Source organism: Microcaecilia unicolor, chromosome 4, assembly GCF_901765095.1.
Source record: "Microcaecilia unicolor chromosome 4, aMicUni1.1, whole genome shotgun sequence".
Taxonomy (NCBI): Eukaryota; Metazoa; Chordata; class Amphibia; order Gymnophiona; family Siphonopidae; genus Microcaecilia; species Microcaecilia unicolor.
The window spans coordinates 184,188,888-184,215,236 of record NC_044034.1 but is presented as its reverse complement, the minus strand read 5'-3'; the positions used below and the strand labels follow the sequence as shown (position 1 = coordinate 184,215,236).

General features: G+C 46.2%; 1 protein-coding gene across 5 annotated transcripts in view; it reads right to left on the bottom strand.

The window, feature by feature from the left end:
• INSC (INSC spindle orientation adaptor protein) overlaps positions 1-26,349 on the bottom strand; it is a 314,937-nt gene that overhangs the window by 55,549 nt on the left and 233,039 nt on the right. For all 5 annotated transcript variants that reach the window (XM_030201048.1, XM_030201053.1, XM_030201051.1 and 2 more), the window contains exons 8-9: positions 18,935-19,106; positions 8,256-8,434 (exon numbers count right to left, since the gene is read on the bottom strand). In XM_030201048.1, the coding sequence (XP_030056908.1) occupies positions 8,256-8,434; positions 18,935-19,106 (351 nt within the window). The remainder of the gene's footprint in view (positions 1-8,255; positions 8,435-18,934; positions 19,107-26,349) is intronic.

Genomic DNA, 26,349 nt, shown 5'->3' with positions numbered 1-26,349 from the left:
ACCTACTGGCTGCAGAGGTATGCAGAGTTAAGGACTCCTCTGGTCAAGCTTCCAGACCCTAGTAGGGTATGGGCAGGGGGGTGGGGGGCGACGGTGAGGTTATACCAGGTGGGGCACGTCACCCAACACATTCCTTCAGCGGCTTTCATCGGAAGAGATCGGATCTTGTGTTTTTATAAGGGACAGCCTAGGCAATGTTTTAAGTGTGGTTCCTTCCGGCATTATAGTATGTCGTGCCCAGTGGTTCAGTGTGCAAAGTGTGGGGCGAGGGAGCACGTGGCAGAACATTGTACCTCCATCCGGTGTAATTTGTGCGGGGATCTGGGGCACGCCTTTCGGGCTTGCCCGCAAGCCTTTCATAATGGGGGGGGGGGGAGGAAGGGGGAGGGGAGGGTGATGAAAGGGGAGATCGTGCTGGGGGGGGGGGTGGAGGTTTGGGGTGGGCAGTAGAAGTGATTGGAAGGGGGGAGGGTAGAGGAAGAGTTGGGGGAGCAGGGGGCAAACGTTTGGAAGGGTGAGAACGAGGCAAGGAGGGGAGGGGGAAGGGTGGACGCGAGTCTCTAGGAAGAGGAAAGGGGGGGGACTTCTGGTGGAGGCTGGAAGGAAGTTAGGGCAGGGAATAGCGGTGGAGAATAGATTTCGGGGTCCTCGAAGATGAGGGTACGGGGGGAAGAGTATGGAGAGGAGAACGGAAGAGAGGACAGTGAGGCATGGCAGGGGGGAGGGGAAGAGGGGGAGAGAGGGACAGAGGGGGGCGGGAAGAGTACGAGGAGGGGAAGGGGGAGGATGGGAGGTTGGAGATAGGAGATGGTATGGACGTGCAGGAGGAGGGAGGGAGAGCAGAGGTAGGTGGGGGAGAAGGGGAGAAGAGGAAATTAGGAAAGGTTCAGGGGGAGCAGGGGTAGAGAGGGGGGAGGAAGGTGGAGGGAGGGAGGGGGCTGGAGGGTGGGGTGGGGGGGGAGGGGGGAGGGGAAGGGGGAGAGAGACGGGGTTTTTCCGGTGAAGGGGGAGGGGGGGAGGAGAGGAAGAAGAAGGGGAGGAAGAATAGCAAGGACCAGGGAAGGATGGAAGGGGGGGACCTTTGAGTTTGGGGTTAGGGACTGGGCGGAGGAAGAGGTGGAGGAAGAAGCTGGGCCTTCAAAGGGAGGTCTGGAGCAGAGAGAAGGAAGGATGGGGAGGCAGGGCCAGGGGAGGCGGTTTTCTAATTGATAATGATGGCAGGTTCCCTTGTTGGCGTTCATCACGCTGAATGTGGCAAGTATTGCCTCCACAAGGGCGAGGTGTCTGGCCTTTGAGGGCCTTTCCTCCATGTCGGCTGATTGTTTTCTCCTGCAGGAGACCAGGCTGCAGTCTTTGGCCGATGTGAGAAGAGCAAAGCAGGCTTGGAGATGGGGACCCTCTGTGTGGGGGTTGGCAGGGAGAGAAGTATGGGGGGGTGGGAATTTTGTTTTAAATCTCACAAAGCGGTGATTCAACGGGTGGTGGAGTTAGGGGTAGGGAGGTGTTTGGTGGTGGATGTTGTGTTGCACGGGGTGGCGTTAAGGGTGATAAATGTGTATGGGCCACAAACTAAGAAGGGGAGGTCACAGTTATTTGGGAAAATCAAACCCTATTTGTATTCTTCACGTCAGTGTGGGGGGCTATTTTAACACGATTCTGAGGAAGGAGGACAGTGGGGGCAGGTGTGCACAGGTGAGGTATGACGGAGTTCATTTAGTGGGGATAATGAGGGGGGCAGGGTTTAGTGGATGTCTACTTGGAGCACGGGGGTGGGCAAGGGGGTTTTACTTTTTTAGAGGGAATTGTAGAAGTCGGATCGACCGGTTTTTGGTTAGGAGAGGGACCTGCGTACAGGCTCCCGAGTGGTGGTGGTAGAGTTTTCGGACCACAGGGCGGTGCGGATAGAAGTAGGGGGGTCGGGGGTCCATAGGCCAGGAAAGGGGATGTGGAGATTAAATTTGAAATGGTTAAAGGAGGGGGAGGTGCATAGAGAGTATGTGGAGTTTTTGGAGGATCAGCAGACTATCTTAGGCATCTTCCCCTCGGTAGGGAGGTGGTGGGAAGTGGTGAAACAACGCACGAAGGGGTTTTTTCTTAGACAGGCAAGGCAGGAGGGGAGGGAGGCGACACGGTTGGAATAGCATTAAAAAAGAGGAAGGATAATTTAATTTCCAGGGGGGGGAAGAGGGAGGATATAGAGGCTATACAGGTGGAAATTGAGCGAGTTCAGTATGATCGGTACTCCTCATTAGTTTATGAGAGGGATTTTGGCAAAATTATTGAGTCCGGACCCGTTTGAGTGCTGTAAGGAAAGAAGGAACGTAGGGTCATGGAAGGGTTAATGGACAGGGACGGGGTTGTTCAGGATTCGAGGGAAGGGATTTTGCGGGTGGTAGGGGAGCATTTTGGACATTTCTTCTCCGATCTACATTTGGATGAGGAAGACATACGGAGGTATGTGGAAGGGACTCCAGGGGTGGGACGGGGGGGCCCCATCTTCAGGCCTTGCTGCAGCCTTGGACAGTCAGGGAGGTGGAGGCGGCCATTGAGGCTCTGCGGCGCAAGACGGCACCGGGGCCCGACGGTCTCCCGGCAGAGTTCTATCAACGATTTAAAGTTCAGTTGGCACCTATCTGTTGGAGGTATGGAGGAGGCCCGGAAGGGAGGTTCTCTGCCAGAGTCCTTTGGGAAATCGGCCTTGGTTCTTCTCAGTAAGGGGAAAGATGCTCGAGACATAGTAAATTGAGGCCCATTGCCTTATTGAACAGTGACCGTAGATCTTTGCTCACATGTTGTTGGCACGTATGCGGCAGGTGGCAGGGAGGAGTTGGCTGGTGTCTCAGGGGTGTGGGGTCCCAGGGAGGGGGGTGTTGGCAGCAGTGGCCTGGGTTCGGGAGGGGGTGGAGCGGAGCGGGGGTGGGGCAGGAGGGTCGTCTAGTAGTGGCCTTGGACCAGGATAAGGCCTTCGACCGGGTGCAGTGGAGGGTTCTTTGGGAGAGTTTGCGGTACTATGGTTTTCCAAGGGCTTGGGTTGAGCAGCTCCAGTTGTTGTACATCGGTGTGTTCGCTGCTTTCCATTAGTTAATGGGTGGAAAGGAAGGGAATTTGACATCACGGCTGGGGTGCGACAGGGGTGCCCGTTGAGCCCCCTGCTGTACACTTTCGCGATTGATCCCCTGGTGCGCCGGTTAGAGTGTGGGGGGTGGATGGGCTTAGAGGGATAGAAGTGTGTACGGGGGTGTCTCTGCGTGTGGTGGCATATGCAGATGATATAACAGTTTGGGTGGCGGATCAAGGGGAAGGGGAAGTTTTGCACAGGAAGATTGCGGAGTACTCTCGGGCGACAGAATCCAGGATTAACCTGCAAAAGTGTACTTCCTTGTGGGTAGGTCCGGAAGGGGCTCGTTTGAGTTAGGGGGAGGGTTTCCACCAGGGGTGGAAATGATGCGGGTTCTAGGGGTTTACTTTGGGGGGGGGGGGGATTATGGACAGTGGAACTGGGAACGGAAGATTTTGGAGGCCAAGGCTAAGGTAGAGAGGTGGAAAGGGTGGAGGATGTCGATGACTGACCGGGGTGAGATTACTGAAAATGCAGGTGGTGCCCATGTTTTTGTTTCTTAGCTATATTTGTTTGTTGCCGGAATGTTGTTATACAGGGCTTTATAGTGTTTTTTTTCAGTTACTCTGGGGGAACCGAATGAACCCTGTAAAGAGGAATATTACATATCTGCCACGGGGAAAGGGGGGGTTGGGATGGTTAATCCGGTTCTTACGTTCAGTTCTTTCTTTATCCAGTTTAATTTGGGGAAGGCGGTGGGGCGAGATGCTCCGGGATGGGCGTGTAGTGTTGTGCAGTGGTGGGAGGAGTTTTGGGGTCCGTGGTTGGAAGGGGGGAAAGTGGTGGGCCGACGGAGGGGTTTCCCAGGAAGCGTTGGGTATTACAGGACATTGACTAAACTGGTGCGGTTGTGGGGGATTACGGTGGAGGAGGTTAAAGAGGGAAGGAGGGAGGTATGGGAAGAGAGAGTGCGGATTGCAGCGATTCTCCTCTCCTTTGGCACTTCGAGACGCTCCAGAGCCAGTTCTGCCAACAAGGCTTGCAGTTGTGGCATCAAAGCGGATTCCACACAAATATCGTGACATTGCCTGGCTGTCCCTACACGGGAAACTGTATGTGAGAGCAAACTGAATTATAGGAACGTACAAGATCGTGATTGCCCAAGGGGGGAATGTGTTGGTTGTACTGAGACGATGGATCATTTCCTTAGGGAATGTCCATTTTCGATTCTGGTATGTAAACGTGTGGCCTCCCTGCTTCATATCCCCAGCTTTTGCACCTACTCTTATGCGGATTGGGTGTATGGGCGGGGGCAGGGGTCGGGGGGCTTGGACCCAGGTACGGAGTTCTTGATCTCGGTCATTGTCCGTTTCTATCTTTGGATGGCACGGTGCGGAGGTCTCCCTGCGCCAGGAGTTCAGGTCAGTAGAACGGGTTAGCTGGGACATTGTTGGAGCTGTGTGGGAAGTGGCACGTTGGGAGCGGGTAGAAGTAGGGAGGGTACATTTTGCAAATGGTGGAAACATGTGCGATTGAAGCACCTTGAATTTGTTTGAATTTATTTGACTGTGTTGGGGGGGGTAGGGGGTTTGGTCTGTCTTTGTAAATAGGGATTGAGGAGTATTTATGTACCTTTTAGCTTTTATGTATCTGGTTTTCCGTTTCCATTAATAAACAAATTTTCCAAGCATCCACTAGTCTCTCCCTGCAAAAATACTTCCTGACATTTTTCTTGAGTCTGCCCCCCTTCAATCTCATATCATGTCCTCTCGTTCTACTGCCTTCGCATCTCCGGAAAAGGTCGTTTGCGGATTAATACCTTTCAAATATTTGAACGTCGGTATCATATCACCCTGTTTCTCCTTTCCTCCAGAGTATACATGTTTAGTTCAGCAAGTCTCTCCTCATACGTCTTGTAACGCAAATCCCATACCATTCTCTTAGCTTTTCTTTGAACCGCTTCAATTCTTTTTACATCCTTAGCAAGATACGGCCTCCAAAACTGAACACAATACTCCAGGTGGGGGCCTCACCAACGACTTATACAGAGGCATCAACACCCCCTTTCTTCTGCTGGTCACACCTCTCTCTATACAGCCTAACAACCTTCTAGCTACGGTCACCGCCTTTTCACACTGTTTCGTCACCTTCAAATCTTCAGATACTATCACCCCAAGATCCCTCTCCCCGTCTGTACCTATCAGACTCTCCCCGCCTAACACATACGTCTCCCGTGGATTTCTATTCCCTAAGTGCATCACTTTGCATTTCTTCACATTGAATTTTAATTGCCAAACCTTAGACCATTCTTCTAGCTTCCTCAGATCCTTCTTCATGTTTTCCACTCCCTCCCGGGTGTCCACTCTGTTACAGATTTTAGTATCATCCGCAAATAGGCAAACTTTACCTTCTAACTCTTCGGCAATGTCACTCACAAATATATTGAACAGAATCGGCCCCAGTACTCCCTCAGAAAGAGATCCTTAGGGTTCGCCAGACCCTGGAGGGGGGGTCCGTGCCCACCACAGCAGACACTTGTCCTCTCAAGGAGCCTGGGGGGGGGGGGGGGGCTGGAGGAGCTTGCTTGCTGCCCTGAACCAGCCTCTCTGATTTGTCGCGGGGGAGGGGGGACAGGGGCACAGCAGCACAAACGGGTGCCCCACTGCCGGTGCTCAGCTGTACCCTGCCTGTTGCAGGCGTTTTTACAACTTCGGAGCTCAGTGCAGTTGTGCTGGTGAGCACTTGTTGACGGCGTCGGTTCTTCTTCTTCTCTCTCCCGCACGATTCGAGGCAGTGCACGAGGCAGGCAGGAGCAGGACCTGGCTTCATAACACGCACGCGCCGTTGCTCAGGTGACCTCTTCGTTGCTGTCGGGTGCATGCTGTTGCTGGGCCTGCCTGCCGAAGCTGATAGGGTAAGAGGTTGGTGATGTGACATACTTCATCCGCCGCCACAGCGGAGCTGCTCAGCAGGAGACTCTGACTTCCGCGAACCAGCGAGAGAGTCCTGTCAGCCTGACAAAAAAAGGTGCTGGTACACCGTACCGGCGCGTACCAGCACAAAAAAAGCACTGACCTTTTTTCTAATAATGTGGCAGTTATATCTATTATGATACATTTTTGGGGTCCTTTTACTAAGCTGTGGTACGTGTGCTTACCACAGCAAAAAAAAGGCCTTACCACAGAGTACGCTCTGGTGTGATCAGCGCATACTTCCCATGCTCTAAAAAATAGACTTTATTTTTTAGTACTGGGGTGGGTTATGGTAGGCATGTTCTGCATTAATCATCACAGCTACAGGGCCATGCACTAACCAATTAGCATGTGATTAGTGCATGAGCCTTTATCACCTATAAAATAGGTAGCGATAGTGGCTCACATGCTAATGGGAAAATTAGCATGTGGCCATTAATTTAAAAGAATAGAAAACACAGATATTTTACCCATGCGTAAAAATGGCCTTAGCTGCAGGAATGACCTGCGTAAGGATGCACTAAGGCCACTTGTTACGGCAGTTTGATAAAAGGGCCCTTTTATTTGCTATTGATCTTTTTTTCTTTTTCAGATCTATACCCATGTCTTAACCTCTATAAGTCATGGACTTACAATTTAGGTAATTCAAAAAAGTATATGCCATATATATTTTAGAATTGTTTATGGAGATAGCCTATTTGTGCAAAGACTTCTGTTATTTTTCTTGCTAAATAAGAAATAGGCTTTTTTTTTCAATTAAAAGAACACAACTTTTAATCCAGCAAATATGGGTATTTTATGTTTCATTCAACAAGAATTTTTTTAGTATTAAATATATCACCATTATCTTCCTCAGATACACTGATTCTCTCACTGTTTAATGTGCATAATGAATCTATTCTGAAATTACCTTCTTAATATGGACTGAGTCACCAGCATTGATGATGGTGTCAGCAAGTATTTCCCAATACAAAGCCACACTGTGCCAGAATGGAACATTCAATAGATAAAATACACTTGGTCCAGCTCGAAAAATTGAACAAACATGACAAGTAAAGCACATTTCTCCCTCCCAAAGGAATGGGGTGTACATAGCTGGAGTTGCTGAACTCTGCAAACATTCTAATGGCCTCTTCTGGGGCAGGAAAGAACCCCACTCTTTCCTGCCTACTGCTCTGCCCATTGTCGCTGCTTTAAAATAGCCACTGAGACTTCCCATAGCACCTCACAAGACTGCCACAGGAGGTCCCGGCAGCCATATTGAGACTTGCACCAGCATAATTAAGAGCAAGCTCTAATCGCTCTTGCTTATGCTGGTGCCAGTCTCAATATGGCTGCTGGAAACTCCAGCAGCAGTTTTGCGAGACTGCTGTTAGAAGTCTTGGTAGCCATTTTAAAGCGGCAGTGGTATCAACAGGCAGAGCAGCAAGCAGGAAAGAATGGGGTTCTTTCTTGCCCCCAAAGAGGCCATTAGAACACCAGGGCTTGATAAGGTAGGCCTGAGGCCTACTGATGCTCAGGGGGGGGGCTAGGGAGTGGTGGCATCCTGCAGAGATCCGTTCTCTATCAGGGGAGGTGCATCTTCTGTTGGAGGGGGGCAGGGAGACAGGCACAACTTTTCCATTCTGGTCGAAACTAAACCGCGGATTTCAGCCGCAAATTCGGTTTCAGCCAGAACCAAAACCACTGGTTTTGATCAGCCTCTAATGTAGATGTCTATAAACCTATTAATTGTGGATCTAAGGAAAAAGAGATCCTGCCTGTCAAGATAGATCATACATCTCTAGATCTTAATAAAGTACTGTTGTAGAACTGCTTTAGCTTTAGTGTTCTCTCTTGGGTTGTCACACTTGTTTGTTTGGTTGTTTATTTTATTTATTTATTTATTTATTTAGTTAGTTAGTTAGTTAGTTAGTTAGTTAGTTAGTTAGTTAGTTAGTTACTTAGTTAGTTACTTAGTTATGATATTTATATTCCGCATTAGCCTGAGTAGAACTCAGGTTCAATGTGGCTTACATAACAATTATCTGTCTAAGAGTGATGCATTTGGGGTGCACAAACCCAAAGGAACTGTATGCAATAAGAGGCAGATGAGCACAGAACAGGAGGGAGACCTTGGGGTGATAGTGTCTTAGACACTAACAGAAATATACAAAATATCTCTGTAGCAAAGAAATAAGTCATAAATGAAATTTATGTTAGCACAATGCTGGGAAACCATTTACCTGGTCTCTGGAATATGGTGTATCTACTCGTTGGATGTCAGAACAAGCTGCAAGAAGGATTTTCACTGCATTCAACTGAAGTAGCATCTCACAGGCCATTGTGTCAAAAAATGTGATATTGGCAAGAGCAGCAGAAGCTAGAAGACAAACTTCACCTGAGGAGGATTCTTCACATAGTTCTAAACAAAGAGAAAATATGTTTTAATCAAAGCTTTAAATAAATCTTTTTAGTTTTGTACAGCATTGTTCAAAATTTCTTCACAAATTAATTTCTGCTTCATAGAGCAACACCAGGGTTATTCTTCCTGTTGTCAGTTTTTCTTCTCCGGGGCTTCGGCCTATGAATTTACCTTATAGGGTGAATTTTTTAATGGATCTTGCTGGCTAAATAAGCACCAGTCAGACTCAAGCCTTTGAAAATCTACCCCTGTTGAGCAGCTATATTTAGTTTAACCTGGCAACTAAATTTAGCCTCATATTCTGGTAGTTAAGGATGGAAATATTTGCTGGCTAGCACTAATTTTCAATTGTTGACCGCTACTAACATAGTAACATAGTAACATAGTAGATGATGGCAGAAAAAGACCTGCACGGTCCATCTAGTCTGCCCACGATAAACTCATGTGTATACCTTACCTTGATTTGTACCTGTCTTTTTCAGGGCACAGACCATATAAGTCTGTGCAGCAGTATTTCCCGCCTCCCAACCACCAGTCCCGCCTCCCATCACCGGCTCCGGCACAGACCCCATATAAGTCTGCCCTCCCCCATCCTAGCCTCTCAACCACCAACCCCTCTTCCCCCCGCCACCCAATTTCAGCTAAGCTTCTAATAAGAAGACAGATAACTAATCCAATGGGCTACCCATATTTTCCTAGGCTTTACGATACTCTCCCCTCTCAACTTAAGACCCAATCGGAAACTGAAACTCCTTGACCAGTGAAAGATTCCCCCAGAAATAGATTTCCAATTAGAAATTGGATCTTTCACCCCAGACCCTTAAATAAACTTTCTCCCCTACAATTCCCAATATCTCAGCTCAGCACTGCAGCTCTTCCCTCTTTTACCTAGTCCATTGCCATCACCCCAGGTCTCAGGGCAAGAGGAAGTAATCTTATGTTGTCCCTGCTCCAACACCAAGCTTTAAATGCTGCTCAGTGCCTCCTACCAGCAGCAGCCAGAATTTTAAGTACCAGAGCAAAAAGGAGAAAAGCACACCTTCTCCTGCACTAAAAATGAGTTTGAAAGGGTGGACAACTTAGCAGATAGGCCAATGGGCATGTGTTATAGCAGTTTTCAATGACTGCCAAAGTCCAGGCCACCTACCATTTCCAGCTTTTAGGGGTTTCTTTTAGCTAAGGGCTAATAACATGGGTAGTGACAACGGAGCTTAATAATTTCCCCCCTAATCTGTTACAATATTGGTTGATGAAGAGTTATTATTGACTTCTTTTTAGGAATGGGGGAAAGGCCAGAGGAAACAGGTGCAACATCATAGGGCCCAGAGGAAGGCAAGTAACCAGACAGATATAAAAGCAAGATTGAAAAAATGTGGAGGTAAAGTTATGTTTTACATCTCCAAAAGGTATTGTGGGCTGGATTCAGTAAATTGTAACTGAATGGTATTATATAATGGCATTCTGGGATCGGTGCTCTTTACAGAATAGCACCTAGTGCTGGGATCCATGCTGAACTTTGGGCGAAAGAAGTTATGCCAATTGAAACCAGGTATAAGTTGGGTGAGGATCCACCAAATTCTGTAACACTATGCACATTTTCAGGGAAAACACCTGACCCACCCATGTCCCTCCCATCATTACACCCCCTTTGTAGATCTGCTTGAAAAAACTTCCTGCCCAATATTCAGTGTTATTTAACCGCTGCTGACTGGTTAAATAGTACTCAACCAGCTATTCACCAATATTCAGCGAGAGATAACCAGCCATCCCCAGCTGAATATCCCTGGTTAGCGGCTAGCAAATAGCTGTTTATATCGTATGATATAACCAGCTATCCGCCAATTTGTAAAGAAGGTTTAACGGCCATGTCAGTCTCTGGAATATCTTTGGCCGGTCACCGGAAACAGCCCAGCATTGAATATCCGGGCTTAGCGCAGACCGCGGGAGTTAGCTGATCTGAAAATCAGCTCCTTAGGCACTATTCTACAAACTGGCATGTAAGTGTGTTTTCCCGCACCATTTGCCACCATATATAGAATTTCCCTGCATGTGATAGTATTATGCACGTCCAACTACGCTTTTCAACTCATCCTGTACTACAATATATGCTACTGTAATCATCCAGGTAGTCATGATCCAAAGTTATTCCACTTAATGTAGACTATTGAGTGCTGATATGTCTGAAAAAACTGATTGATAAGGTGGGCCTGGGGAGGGCCTACTGATACGCAGGGGGTGAGAGTAGCCTGCAGAGATCCATTCTCTATCAGAAGAATGCATATCAAATGAATTAGTGCATGAGAATATACCCATACAATGCATGTTAGTGTCTCCACGTTAATTACAGTACTTCCTTACAACATAGATTCTTTCTGTCCCCTTACAATCCTAGTATTCAAGATTGTAGGCAGAATCATTATTAACATAATCTTTTAAGTGCATTTTAATTTCTGCTTGCATTTCATTTCACTAAAGGTATGAGTCACACAGGAAATTAATTTCAAAATGTTTGAAAAATTGAATAAACGAGAAGAGTAATTCATTTATGCTGCAATAAATGATAGAAGACGATTGATGCCTGGATAAAGAAAAGGTTTTCCCAGGGTTGAAGTCATACTGTTTCTGGCACAGAGGGAAACACAGTCAAGGCTAGCATTATCTATTTGGAAGCACTGTGGCTGCTTAGAATGGCAAGTGGAAGAGGCATTGTTAGACATGGGCTTATGGAGATGGGACCCAGGGTTTTTTGTGTGTGTGTTACATTTGTACCCCGCGGTTTCCCACTCATGGCAGGCTCAATGCAGCTTACATGGGACAATGGAGTTCTACACAACACCCCCAGACCTAGAGCAGAAGAATAATCACCTGCTTCCTACTCCAACTCCTCCCATCTCAGTCAGCATGCAGAGAAAAGGAGGGGAAGGGTGAGCATGGAGCAAACCGAGAAAAAAGCTCCTCCCCTATTTCCATTCCAGGACAGGAGAAGAAAAGACGAAGGCAGAACAGATGCTGCACAGCAAAGAAGAACTCCTATTTTCCTTGCTCCTACCCCTCCCTTTTTTGTCCTCTATACTCAGGGCAGGATTTGGTAGGCCCTAAGTAAGCAAGCATGTTCTCCCCTCCTCCCACTTCATGCAATGGACCCTGGGGTTTAACATTTCACCTGTAGAGTGGAGGAGTGGCCTAATGGTTAGTGCAGTGGGCTTTGATCCTGGCAATCTGGGTTCAATTCCCACTACAGCTCCTTGTGACCTTGGGCAAGTCCCTTAACCCTCCATTGTCTCAGGTACAAAACCTTAGATTATGAGCAGGGACAGAAAAAGTTCCTAGATATAATATGTGCAGTGCTGTGCACCTCTAGTAGCACTATAGGAATTACTACTAGTAGTAGTAGTTATATGCTCAGGATCAGAGCAACCCCTGTACATAACCTAAAAAGTGTTGAATGGGGACAGCCATACACCAGGCTGCTCTCTTTGCTCAGTCAGTAATACAGATCACTCCAATAGATGTGTTCTGACCAACTTGTTTACTAAAAGTCTTTAGTCAGAAAATAAATGGAACACAATAACAGCAGCGACAGTCACTTTGGCAGAGACAACAGGCAAAACTATTTACCAAGTCCTGTATCTCCATCTATCAGATACCCCTCTTTATAAGAATGTGTGGGTACTTTCTGTATAACTCCTCTTAATTAGTATCAGGTATTAAAGAGAATTCACACTTGCAGTCTGTAAGATCAGAAGTCCTGGGAGTCTCAGGTTCCTGAGACTCTGAAGCAAGTTTGATGATGAGCTGGTCCTGGGTGGACAAGGCATTCCCAGGATGGTAGCTGCTATGTTTCCTTCATTCCTTTCAGCCTCTGGATGTTATTCCTGGACCTTAGTTGTAGGTTTGGAAGGTCCTGGGTGCCCAGCTGAAATTACACAATAAGTTCAACTTCTCTATTTCTCAGCTGTATGAGTGGGTACAGCAGGTTCTCCATTCCCACTGTCCCAAATACAGCAAAGAGCTGAAGCAACTGCTTTCACTGTATCTGCTCCTAGACTTCTGTATGAAGACTGTCCTGATTAGGGCAATCAGGAGTCTCTATATCCTAAGAATGTCTGGACTTAACTGGCTAGGGCTTCTAGAATAGATGGTTCTTGCTTCACATATATAGTTAGCGGCTGGAAGGCAAAACCAAAACCAGAGATTTGAATTCCATATAGGGTTTTATACTCCTGAGCAGTTCACTCCAATACTAATCTCCATTCTCCTCACCTGATTAGAATACTGGACACAGGAGACACTCCTACCTTTAGAATTTGTTCAAGGGTGAAAAGGCTAAAAGTATAATGCTCCTTCCCAGCAACTAGTGGTATCACTTTAAAGTCCAAATTACATTGCTACTGATAGGCCTTTGCAATCCTCTGGGGACACCTCTCCTGCAGAATTCCTAAGGTCTTTACAGTAATATTACTACATTTGTAAGCCTCCATAAACATGTGAACAACAGATGTTAGCCTTTGCTCCATCCCCTTGCATAATAACTTTCACCATCTCCACTGCACCTTCTCCCTGATCCTGTCCAGCTGACAGGAGTCAGCTGCTGCCTCCTTTTCTGCCAGCTTTCCTCCGCAGGTTTTGCCAGACTATGGGGCCCTATGTGGTTCTGGAAGAGGAAAAAAGAGCAGGTAAGAAGCTGACTGGAAGACAATACTCGGATGTTGGGGATGTTCCACCGTGGAAAGCAGACTGTGGAGTCCCCCCAAGGATCACCACTATCACCGATCCTCTTCAACCTTATGATGACCCCACTAGCCAAGGCATTATCCATCCAAGGCCTTAACCCTTTTATCTATGCAGATGATGTCACAATATGCATTCCATACACACATGACCTAACAGAAATCAACAACAAAATCAAGCTTGGCCTGAACATCATGGACTCATGGGCTAACGCATTTCAACTAAAACTCAACAAAGAAAAAACACATACACCCAACAACTATCAACACCCCAGACCACACCCTCCCTATGTCAGACACCCTGAAAATCCTCGGCGTCATATTGGACCATAACCTAACACTAGAGAGCCAATCGAAATCCACAACGAAGAAAATGTTCCACTCAATGTGGAAACTCAAACGACTGAAACCATTCTTCCCGAGGGAAACATTTCACAATCTGAGACAATCAATGGTACTAAGTCACGTTGACTACTGTAATGGAATTTATACGGGATGCAAAGAACAGATCCTAAAGAAACTCCGGACAACTCAAAACACGGCAGCCCGGCTTATATTTGGAAAAACACGATTTGAAACCACAAAACCCCTCCGTGAAAAATTACACTGGCTCCCTATCAAAGAACGCATCGCCTTCAAAATCTGCACCCTAGTCCATAAAATAATCTTCGGAGAAGTCCCAAGTTACATGATAGACCTCATGGACCTACCAACCAGAAACACATCCGAATCATCACGGACATATCTAAATCTCCACTACCCAAGCTGCAAAGGACTTAAATACAAATCAACCTACGCACTCAGTTTCCCTATATAAGCATACAATTGTGGAACGCACTACCGAAAGCTGTGAAAACTTCATATGGCCATTTAAACTTCCGGAAATCACTAAAAACCAACTTGTTTCAAAAGGCATATCCTACCGATCCAACGTAAATGCTCAAACTTTGCAACACATCAAAACCTAAGTACGCAATGGTCATTACACCACCCTTCCGCCTTTTGATACGCCAATAAGACTGTTCCACAAGAACCTATCCCACCACAATATCATTTTGTATTTGTGCACACCGGAGCCTGCGAATGCCTCTCTGGTACTATGTAAGCCACATTGAGCCTGCAAATAGGTGGGAAAATGTGGGATACAAATGCAACAAATAAAATATAGCCACCACAGGCAGCAGTGTCTCTGGCACAACTTTGTTCTTCTTTCTACAGATGACTTACCAAGGCAAAAATATACCATGAGAACTGATGACGTAGCACATCTGTCAGGGACTCCTTAAATGTTCAGGCCCTAGGCAAATGCCTAGTTGGCCTATGCCTTAATTCTACCCTATCTGTAGTCCCTACCACCATCACCATCACCACAATGAGAGAACAATGGGATGGGAAGGACAGAAGCAAAGAGGGTCTTCTTTGATCTTTGTCTATCCAAGTCCTCCTCTCTTTTCCACCAGAGGCTGCTTGTTGCTAGCAGGGACCAGAGGAGAGGGGCAGCAGCAGTGGAACCTTCAGACAGAAATATGTCTGTTATTGAGATGGACACGGGGGGAAGCCACTGCTTGCCCCGGGATTGGTAGTATGGAATGTTGCTACTAATTGGGTTTCTGCCAGGTACTTGTGGCCTGGATTGGCCACTATTGGAAGCAGGATACTGGGCTAGTTGAACCATTGGCCTGACCCAGTATGGCTATTCTTATGTGGGAGGTAAGAGGAAAGCAAATGAGGCATGGAGACAAAAGCCTTTTTGCTGTCTGATCTTAATCCAGTTAGCTAGCCAGTTGTTGGTTTGAAGATTATCTCTAACCAGATAACCTTACCAGGCTGCTTCATTATGGAATTCTCTTCCCACATTTCTTTGTTTTTTAACAAATTATTTCTCTGTTTCTAATGGCTCCACCCAGGCTCTGTCCAGATAGTACCGAGGCAGTACTGTTTCACCATTGGAATTCTTCCAAAGCTTGAATTCAAATTGCTCCTCTTTATCACTCACCCCATGCTAGCAGTTCACTTCCTCACATTTGGTGATTAGCATTTGCAGGTGTTTTGTGGGAAGTTGTTCCTTGATTTGGATTACTGTAAGCACACTTAGAGGGCCATAATCGAACAGGGCCGGCCATCTATAAGGGCATCCATCTCTAACGCCGGCCCCCTCAAGCGGCGTACCCGACTGTATTATTGAAACAAGATGGCCGGCCATCTTTCATTTCGATAATACGGTCGGAGCCCTTAGAGATCGCCGGCGTTACAGATGGCCGCCATTGGTTTTCGCCAATAATGGAAACTAATGGCGGCCATCTCAAACCCGGCCAAATCCAAGGCATTTGGTTGTGTGAGGAGCCAGTATTTGTAGTGCACTGGTCCCCCTCACATGCCATGACACCAACCGGGCACCCTAGGGGGCACTGCAGTGGACTTCACAAATTGATCCCAGGTACATAGCTCCCTTACCTTGTGTGCTGAGCCCCCCAAATCCCCCCCAAACCCACTACCCACAACTGTACACCACTACCATAGCCCTTAGGGATGAAGGGGGGCACCTAAATGTTGGTACAGTGGGTTTTGGGGGGGGGGGTTGGAGGGCTCCCATTTACCACCACAAGTGTAACAGGTAGGGGGGTGGGCCTGGGTCCGCCTGCCTGAAGTGCACTGCACCCACTAAAACTGCTCCACAGACCTGCATACTGCTGTCATGGAGCTGGGTATGGCATTTGAGGTTGGCATAGAGGCTGGCAAAAAAAATTTATATATTTTTTGGGGTGGGAGGGGGTTGGTGACCACTGGGGAGTAAGGGGAGGTCATCCCCCATTCCTCCGGTGGTCATCTGGTTAGTTGGGGCACCTTTTTCAGGCTTGGTCGTGAACAAAAAGGGACCAAGTAAAGTCGGCCAAATGCTCTTCTGGGCCAGCTTTCTTTTTTCCATTATCGGCCAAACCCGCCCATCTCTTAATCACGCCCCGTCCCGCCTTCGGTACACTGCCGACACGCAGTGTCTGGATAATTTTACATCAGGTTAATCGGAATTCGGATAATCAATGTCGTGCTGTATTTCAGCATGCACTTTATAGAATACTCATTTGTGCATATGCAACTAAGGGTTCTAGGTGCACCCATTTACACCACCATAGACATAGTATAAGTGGTTGTGTGTAAAATTTGGCACCTAAATGTCAATATTATTGTAGGACAGACTAGGCGTGCTAATGTGCCATTATAGAATACTAGCTGAGTGCCCTAATTTTAGGCACCTAAGTTTGAGCACCCTTTATTGAACTGACCACTAAATCCATAGCCCAATGAGTTATTAAAAGTGCTCAGTGGATTAAATGCCAAACAAAACAAAAGTGGTGATAGAGAGTCTCCCTAAAATATTACTTGGTGGATCATGATATTAGGAATGACAAACTGTCCATTTTCCTCAGATGGAGTGTGGTTTGTCTCATTTTCGTGGTGAACTTGATAGTAACATAGTAGATGACGGCAGAAAAAGACCTGCACGGTCCATCCAGTCTGCCCAAGAAGATAAATTCATATGTGCTACTTTTTTTATTTGTACTGTCCTCTTCAGTGCACAGACCGTATAAGTCTGGCCAGCCCTATCCCCGCCTCCCAACCACCAGCTCTGGCACAGACCGTATAAGTCTGCCCAGCACTATCCCCGCCTCCCAACCACCAGCTCTGGCACAGACCGTATAAGTCTGCCCAGCACTATCCCTGCCACCCACCACCGGCTCTGGCACAGACCGTATAAGTCTGCCCAGCACTAGTCCCCCCTCCCAACCACCAGCCCCAGCACAGACCGTATATGTCTGCCCACACTAGCTCCGCCTCCCAACCACCAGCTCTGCCACCCATTCTAGGCTAAGCTCCTGAGGATCCCTTTCTTCTGCACAGGATTCCTTTATGTTTATCCCACGCATGTTTGAATTCCGTTACCGTTTTCATCTCCACCACCTCCCGCGGGAGGGCATTCCAAGCATCCACCACCCTCTCCTTGAAAAAATACTTCCTGACATCTTTCCTGAGTCTACCCCCCTTCAATCTCATTTCATGTCCTCTCGTTCTACCGCCTTCCCATCTCCGGAAAAGATTCGTTTGTGGATTAATACCTTTCAAATATTTGAACGTCTGTATCATATCACCCCTGTTCCTCCTTTCCTCCAGGGTGTACATGTTCAGGTCAGCAAGCCTCTCTTCATACGTCTTGGAACGTAAATCCCATACCATCCTCGTAGCTTTTCTTTGCACCGCTTCCATTTTTTTAACATCCTTCGCAAGATACGGCCTCCAAAACTGAACACAATACTCCAGGTGGGGCCTCACCAACGTCTTATACAGGGGCATTAAAACCTCCTTTCTTCTGCTGGTCACTCCTCACTCTATACAGCCTAGCAATCTTCTAGCTACTGCCACCGCCTTGTCGCACTGTTTCGTCGCCTTCAGGTCCTCAGATACTATCACCCCAAGATCCCTCTCCCCGTCCGTGCCTATCAGACTCTCCCCGCCTAACACATACGTCTCCCTTGGATTTCTACTCCCTAAGTGCATCACTTTGCATTTCTTCGCATTGAATTTTAATTGCCAAACGTTAGACCATTCTTCTAGCTTCTTCAGATCTTTTTTCATGTTTTCCACACCCTCCGGGGTGTCCACTCTGTTGGAAATCTTGGTGTCATCCGCAAAAAGGCAAACTTTACCTTGTAACCCTTCGGCAATGTCACTCACAAATATATTGAACAGAATCGGCCCCAGCACCGATCCCTGAGGCACTCCACTACTCACCTTTCCCTCCTCCGAGCGAACTCCATTCACCACCACCCTCTGGCGTCTGTCCGTCAACCAGTTCCTAATCCAGTTCACCACTTCGGGTCCTAACTTCAGGCCGTCTAGTTTATTTAAGAGCCTCCTGTGGGGAACCGTGTCGAAAGCCTTGCTGAAATCTAAGTAGATGATGTCCATAGCACGTCCTTGATTTAATTCTCCTGTCACCCAGTCAAAGAATTCAATGAGATTCGTTTGGCACGATTTCCCTTTGGTGAAACCATGTTGTCTCGGATCTTGCAACTTATTGGCTTCCAGGAAATTCACTATCCTTTCCTTCAGCATGGCTTCCATTACTTTTCCAATAACCGAAGTGAGGCTTACCGGCCTGTAGTTTCCAGCTTCTTCCCTATCCCCACTTTTGTGAAGAGGGACCACCTCCGCCGTTCTCCAATCCCTCGGAACCTCTCCCGTCTCCACAGTTTTGTTTTGTACATTTCAAGCCAATTCATTATCCAGGAATATGAGATGCTGCCAAAGGCTTCCTTATAGTCAATCCATGCTTTACTGAGATATTGGCTTATCTTAGTACTAGTTATTAATAGCTTTATTCAGCATTAATTGTTATTTGGTTCCCTATGCTCCCTTCTTAATGTATTCCTGCTCTATTGCCATGATGTTATTTGAGTAGATATAATTGAGTAGATATAATTTTAATTGTATATTATGTCAGCATCTATTGCAGTGAACAGCTTATAGACTGTAGGCAAACATCTTCCTCATCATACTCTTTACTCACATGTTAAATTCAACTTAGGCAATCTTTCCCCCTCCTGCAGTCCAGCATATCCATCTATTACCAAATAGGCTAGGAAATTCTATAAAGAGTACAGGATCTCCTTCTTTCTAGACACCACAGCTGGTATGTCCCAATCAACATCTGTCAATGTGAAATCATCTAGCAATATATCACATCCACTTTCATAGCAATTCTGTTTTTACTTACTGACTAGAGCAGTAACTATTTCCTCCATATTCTCTAGGAAGCTGCTAAGATGCTGAGAGAAGGTGAGGTGTGGGGATGTAATTTGAGCGATTACAGCAGCTGCTTCTGCCCGAGTGGCTTCAGGATGAGCACTATCGGTAAGAATGTCAGCCAGGCACAGGATTCCATCAACCTATGTCAAACAGGAGGAATGATAAGTTACCATAAGCTAGTGGTAAGTTTTTAGTGCATCAGTATGCATTTATAAGATTTTGTATTCTTGCTTTAGTTTGCTAGTGGCAGTAAATGATGGACTATTGTACGTAGAAAAAGCAGACTCTTGTGATAGATGATTGTGTAAACTTGGGACCCAAGGTTGACCAACAGGATACTGCTTTGCTACTTACTGTTCTGCTAGTGTAAGTTACCAGCTTTTACCCCTTACTGCATGTTAAATACATTTGATTTTAGGAAATTTCTTTCAGGAGCTAACAAAGTCAGCAGCAGAAGACTTACAGGTAGAATATTGAAGAAAAAATATCTAAAACTCTCAGTTTAATAGAATAACCTGCTAGTCTAGACACATGAGAACTGACGACATCCCCAACATGTTTAAAATTCTGCTCCACATCCCCATTAAAGAAGGTCAATAATCAAAACCACTTATGTGGTCAGCATCCAGGGCTGGCTGTATAGATTGTTTGGTTTGAATTTGCCAGCACAAACAATGCATAACCTTAGACTGTATAAGTCACAATGGGGCACGTTTTTAAAATGGGTGCCAACAATTACACACACATTATGGACTAGATTCAGTAAATGACGCTCAAAAGTCGGTGACAAAAAAAATGGTGCGCAATGCTATTCTATAAAGGGCACTCAAAGATGAGCATCCATTATAGAATAGCATTGAGTGCCGATTTTGGCACTGCAATTTGGGCACCAGGACTTATGCCTTCTGAAAAAACAGGTGTAATTCCTGGTGACCAATTTGGGTGCACATTCCCGGTATTCTATAACACTGCATGCAAATTTTAGGAACACCCCTGACCCAGTCATACATTTCCCATGGCAATGCTCCCTTTTGGGTTGCACGCTGTGGGATTTGGGTGCACCTTTTTGCAGAATAATGTGTAGCAAATGTGCGCTCAATTCCAAATTGATGCCAATTAGCACCCAATAATTGGCACTAATTAGCTCAGCCAGTTTAACTGGGTGGACATCTGAATCAGCGCCTAAATATTGGAGCTCAAATTTGGCAACACATACAGAATCTGGAGGAATGTTCATAAATGTTTAGAATACTAGCATGTGTGCATATATGTGTATACATGCCAAATTCTCACCTATGCACTATCCCCCAAATTATATATATGGTGACTTAAGTTGTGCACGCTAATTTAGCCACATGGTGTGATAAAACAGTGTGTTTATAAACTGAATTAATTATTTCTTGATGTGTCTAGTTTGGCTAGCATATGGTGCATGTTTTATGTTTAAAGCTGTTAAAGAGAAATGACTATTCCTTCTTTAGCTTAACACGAAAAGAAAGTAACCTGCAGTCTGGAAATGCTAAATTTTTCTTTAGAGGGCATGGGCATGGCTACCAGATGGCCGGCTTTCGCGGATAATGGGAAAAAAAAGCGGCGTTAATCAGTATTTTCCCGGGTTTACTTGGTCCTTTTATTTTCACGACCAAGCCTCAAAAAGGTACCCCAACTGACCAGATGACAACTGGAGGGAATGGGGGATGACCTCCCCGTACTCCCCCAGTGGTCACCAACCCCCTCCCACATGAAAAAAATAAAAATTAAGCACTTTTTTGACAGCCTCTATGCCAGCCTCAAATGTCATACCCAGGTCCTTGACAGTAGTATGGAAGTCCCTGGAGCAGTTTTTAATGGGTGCAGTGCACTTCAGGCAGGCAGACCCAGGTCCATCCCCCACCCCTATCTGTTACACTTGTGGTGCTAGGAGTTGAGCCCTCCAAAACTCCCCCAAAACCCAGTGTATCCACATGTAAGTGGCCATAAGGGCTATGGTAATGGTGTAGAGGTGTGGAGAGTGGGTTTGGGGAGGATTTGGGGGGCTCAGCACCCAAGGTAAGGGAGCTATGCACCTGGGAGCTTTTTTTGTATTTTTTAAACATTTTTAGAAGTGCCCCCTAGGGTGCCCTGGCATGTGAGGGGGACCAGTGCACTAAAAATGCTGGCTCCTCCCACGACCAAATGCCTTGGATTTCGCCGGGTTTGAGATGGCCGGCATTTTTTTCCATTATCGCTGAAAAACAAAACCGGCTATCTCAAACCCGGTGAACACTGGCATTTGGCCGGGCTAAACCGTATTATTGAAAAAAAAGATGGCCAGCCGTTTTTTTCGATAATACGGTTCTGGCCAGCTGTTGCGCCACCGCCAAAATAGATCGCCGGCGACGTTCGATTATGCCCCTCCACGTTAACCACCTTAACCACCTTTTCCGGCAGCGAATTCCAGAGTTTAATTACGCGTTGAGTGAAGAAAACTTTCCTCCGATTCATTTTAAATTTACCACACTGCAGCTTCATCGCCTGCCCCCTTGTCCTAGTATTTTTGGAAAGCGTAAACAGACGCTCCACATCAACCCGTTCCATTCCACTCATTATCTTAAAGACCTCTATCATATCTCCCTGCAGCCGCCTTTTCTCCAAGCTGAAGAGCCCCAGCTGTAGCATGATATGAGTTAATTGTCAGAATTATTGAAATATGTAGCAGGATATCAGTTTATTTTGCTGGATCAGATCTGAATCATATAAAAGGTACTGCTGCAAAGATTTTACTTTCCCCTTTTCCCCCCACTGGGAAACTACTGAGACCTAAAGCCATTAACACATCTACTGCCCTTAACAAAAGACTATTCTCAAACAAACTTTGACAAAGACAATAGGTATTGCTTCAAAGAGATATAAACTCTCCCCCCTCCCACCTGAAAGACTGATAACAAAAGCTTGGCTGGGTGGGTACCTGAAGGCTCATCAAGACATCTCTGAAGAATAAAAGTTCAAAGACACCAACAGACAGAATGACTGGAGAGGTGGACCTACACCTATTCAAGACAAAAGAAAGCATAAACAGAAGGCCAGGCCATTTGCTGGCTACCTCAGACAACAAGACGCCAAAGGCTTACAGCATGTGATCATGTTCTTCTATGAACTACATTACCCAAGACTCAGTGTAAGACCATGATCCTTTGCAATACCCAGGGATCAGTGCACCGAGGACCATGATCCTTTGCAACTCAGTGCTCCAAAAATACATTATAAAAAGCCAGGAGTATGCTCCCCACAGGGACAGACTCTCCACTCTCTGCCCTGCTCTTCTCTTCCCTTCCATCACTGACTGCAGAATTCTTGGGCTCCTCTTACCTCATGCTGCTCATCAATCAGCTGGACAACAACAAAGACTTTTGTAAGTTAACTTTTGATTTAAACCTGTTATCTTATGTTAAAGCACAAATTCTCCTGGAAAGATTCTTAAGCTACCTCTTGTTTGGAACTATTACATTACCTGTATTGTAAATAACCCCCTTTTGAAGCTAAATATATGGTCTTTATGTTCTGAGCACAAGTTCTTAAACCTTGCAGTACAGTTTAATGTAATTCAATAAATATAGCATTTAATTCCTCTTTAATCTTGCAATTGTAAATCTTATTACCTTATAGGTAATTGGTGGAGAATAAAAATCAAAATATATGTTTTAAAACTTATAAATACAGCGCATGTTCTTAAAACTAGAAATATTACCACATGCTCTGAGTAATTCCCCCTGTTCTTAAATATCATATTAGAACGTAACATTTTTGTAACATTTTAATGGATATTAAGAACTGTGAATATTTCTTGTAACACAGCCAGCCTATTCTGATAGGGAAGTTGTCCCATCTCCTGTTTCATCTTTGTCGCCCTTCTCTGCACCTTTTCCAATTCCACTATGTCTTTTTTGAGGTGCGGCGACCAGACTTGAACACAATACTCAAGGTGCGGTTGCACCATGGAGCGATACAACGGCAGAATAATATCCTTATTTTTGTTTTCCATCCCTTTCCTAATGATACCCAACATTCTATTTGCTTTCCTAACCGCAGCAGCACATTGAGCAGAAGTTTTCAACATATCATCAACGACAACACCTAGATCCCTTTCTCGGTCCGTGACTCCCAACGCTGAACCTTGCATGACGTAGTTAAAGTTTGGGTTCCTCTTTCTCACATGCATCACTTTGCACTTGTCCACATTAAACGTCATCTGCCATTTAGACGCCCAGTCTCCCAGTCTCGTAAGGTCCTCTTGTGGTTTTTCACAATCTTCCCGCGATTTGACTACTTTGAATAACTTTGTGTCATCGGCAAATTTGATTACCTCACTAGTTACCCCATCACTAGGTCATTTATGAATATATTAAAAAGCAACAGTCCCAGCACCGATCCCTGAGGGACCCCGCTAACTACCCTTCTCCATTGCGAATATTGACCTTTTCGTCCTTTTAGTGGGCTGTGCACAAGAGTTTACTACTAAAGCCCCAGATCCTTGTGAAATTTTTCACAAAAGGTGCTTTGCATGGAGTAGTTTCTTCAGCATTGTTATCCAGAGGTGAGGGAACACATTCAAGATCATCAGCCCCGTACTCCAGAGAAGGCGGCTGAATTGGCTGACATCTTTATGGCTAACCATCTCTGATTAGCAAAGAGAAGCCGTCCTTATCTGCAGCAGCTGGGATCTAATGGTAGCCATGGCCCTAAGACAAACATCCCTGCAACCTCAGACGCTGTCAGCAAACCCTCCAGTGTTCCCCAAAAAACCTAGAGACTTCAGGCATGAACGTTCTTGTTACCAGTGTGGGTGCACAGGACATTTCAAAGCGGATTGCCCAGATAATCCCAAGCCTGAACTAAAGAGCCTTTCAATTCCTGCACCTAAGCTGGCAGCTTTTGTAGGTGGCTCCAGTTCCACGAAGGAGGCCCACGAAGTTGATGCAGCATAAAAAGTTACTCATCAAGCAAGGAAGCAGATGGGTTTCCACAACACTAAAGCACCTCAGTAGCTGTGAATCAGACCCAGGTAGCTGGGCTGGTGGACACTGGCTCTAGCATGACTTTATTACAACCAGAGCTAGTGCCAGAAGATGCCATTCCACCAGGGTGCACTGCGGAAGTAGGGTTAGCCAATGGATCGAGAGAGACTGTACCCATTACTCGAGCATTCCTGGATTGGGGTACCAAGCCTGGATACGGAGAAGTAGGAATAATGAAAAACATGCGGTACCGATGCTGTATGGGACTGACATGGGACAAATAAACATTACCCTTGATAGTGGAGCCAGCTTTTCCATTATGGTGACCCTTAGTCAGGCCTGGGCAGCCCAACAAGCAGAAGCAGCAGAGATCACCTCTCCAGTTCCAGATCCTGAGTCAGTCCAGGTGGAACCAGCTGACAAAGCGACAAGAGAAGGTGCTCCAGTACTTCCAGCATCACCAGTTCCAGAGGTGACCGGGGAAGTGAGTATGGAACAGCCTGACTTAACTGATACACCTATTGATCAGACTGTTGACCCTGATTTGTCAGAGTCACCAACAGAGACCCTTCCAGATATAGATACTGATGTAGGACAGAAGCATGCTTTTCAGGAAGAACAACACTCTGACTCTGACCTGGAAGCCCTGAGGCAGAGGGCTGGTCAGCCAACCAATGAGACTTCTAAAGAACGTATCCTATGGAAAGGGGGCTTTCTGTACAGAGAGACTGATCCCATTGATCCTAACAGGCCCTGGACAGCAGGCAAGCAGCTTATAGGGCCCAGGGCATACAGAGAACAACTCCAAAGATTGCTCATGACATTCCACTAGCAGAACACTAGATTGACACAGAACTTCTATTGGCCGGGAGTATCTCGAGCCGTAGCTGACTATTATCAAACCTGTGATGCATCCCAAAGAGTGGGTAAGATCCAAGATCACCCCTGAGCTCCCCTGAAACCTTTACCCATTAACAGCGAGAATCTGAGAAAATTGCAACTGCCCTGCTAGAAATATTTTCCAGGGTAGGATATCCATGAGAAATACTCTCAGATCAAGAGACACAGTTTATGTCTGAGCTGATCCAGAATCTGTGGGCACGCTGTGGTGTGAAATCTGTATGCACCACCCCATAGCACCCTGAAACTAATGGGTTAGTGAAGAGATTTAATGGAATATTAAAGCATATGTTAAAGACTTTTGTGACGTCTGGAGACCAGGACTGGGAAAAGTACTTGCCCTACCTACTGTTTGCATACAGAGAAGTACCTCAGGATTCTACAGGGCTCTCCCCGTTTGAGTTGCTTTATGGCCAGAGGGTGAAAGTGCCCCTTGACCTAATAAGAGAACATTGGGACAGGAAAGTTGATATCTCTGACACCCCTGTAATTGAATATGTAGTTAACATGCGGCAGAGATTAGAAGAACTTGTTGGCTTTGTTAGAGATAACTTGCAGGCAGCCCAAACTAAGCAAAAGACCTGGTATGATTGTAAGGCCCGAAAGAGAGAGTTCTATGAGGGCCAGCAGGAACTTGTTTTGGTCCCAGTTCATCAGAATAAACTTCAAGTTAATTAGGCGGGACCTTACAAGATCATAAGATGCCTGAATGATACAAACTAAGAAGAGAACATTGGGAGGGGAAAGTTGATACCTCTGACACTCCGTGATTGAATATGTAGTTAATATGCACCAGAAATTAGAACACCTTCCAGCTTATAATTGAAAAAGAAAAACGCCTATATTGCGACCCAAATCGGGAGATAGACGTTTATCTCACAAAAACGAATAAAGCGGTATAATCGAAAGCCGAATTTGGACGTTTTCAACTGCACTCTGTCGCGGATGCGGACAAAGTTGATGGGGGCGTGTCAAAGGCGTGGTGAAGGCGGAACTGGGGCGTGGTTATCAGGCGATCAGAGATGGGCGCCTTTCGCCGATAATGGAAGAAAAATATGCATTTTTAGCGAGAATTTAGGGCACTTTTCCTGGACCCTGTTTTTCCACGAATAAGGCCCCAAAAAGTGCTCTAAATGACCAGATGACCACAGGAGGGAATCGGGATGACCTCCCCTGACTCCCCCAGTGGTCACAAACCCCCTCCCACCACAAAATATGCCGTTTCACAACTTTTTATTTTCACCCTCAAATGTAATACCCACCTCCCTGGCAGCAGTATGCAGGTCACTGGAGCAGTTATTAGGGGGTGCAGTGGACTTCAGGCAGGTGGACCCAGGCCCATCCCCCCCCCCCCACCTGTTACACTTGTGCTGGTAAATGGGAGCCCTCCAAACCGCCCCCCCAAACCCACTGTACCCACATGTAGGTGTCCCTCTTCACCCCTTAGGGTTATAGTAATGGTGTAGACTTGTGGGCGGTGGGTTTTGAG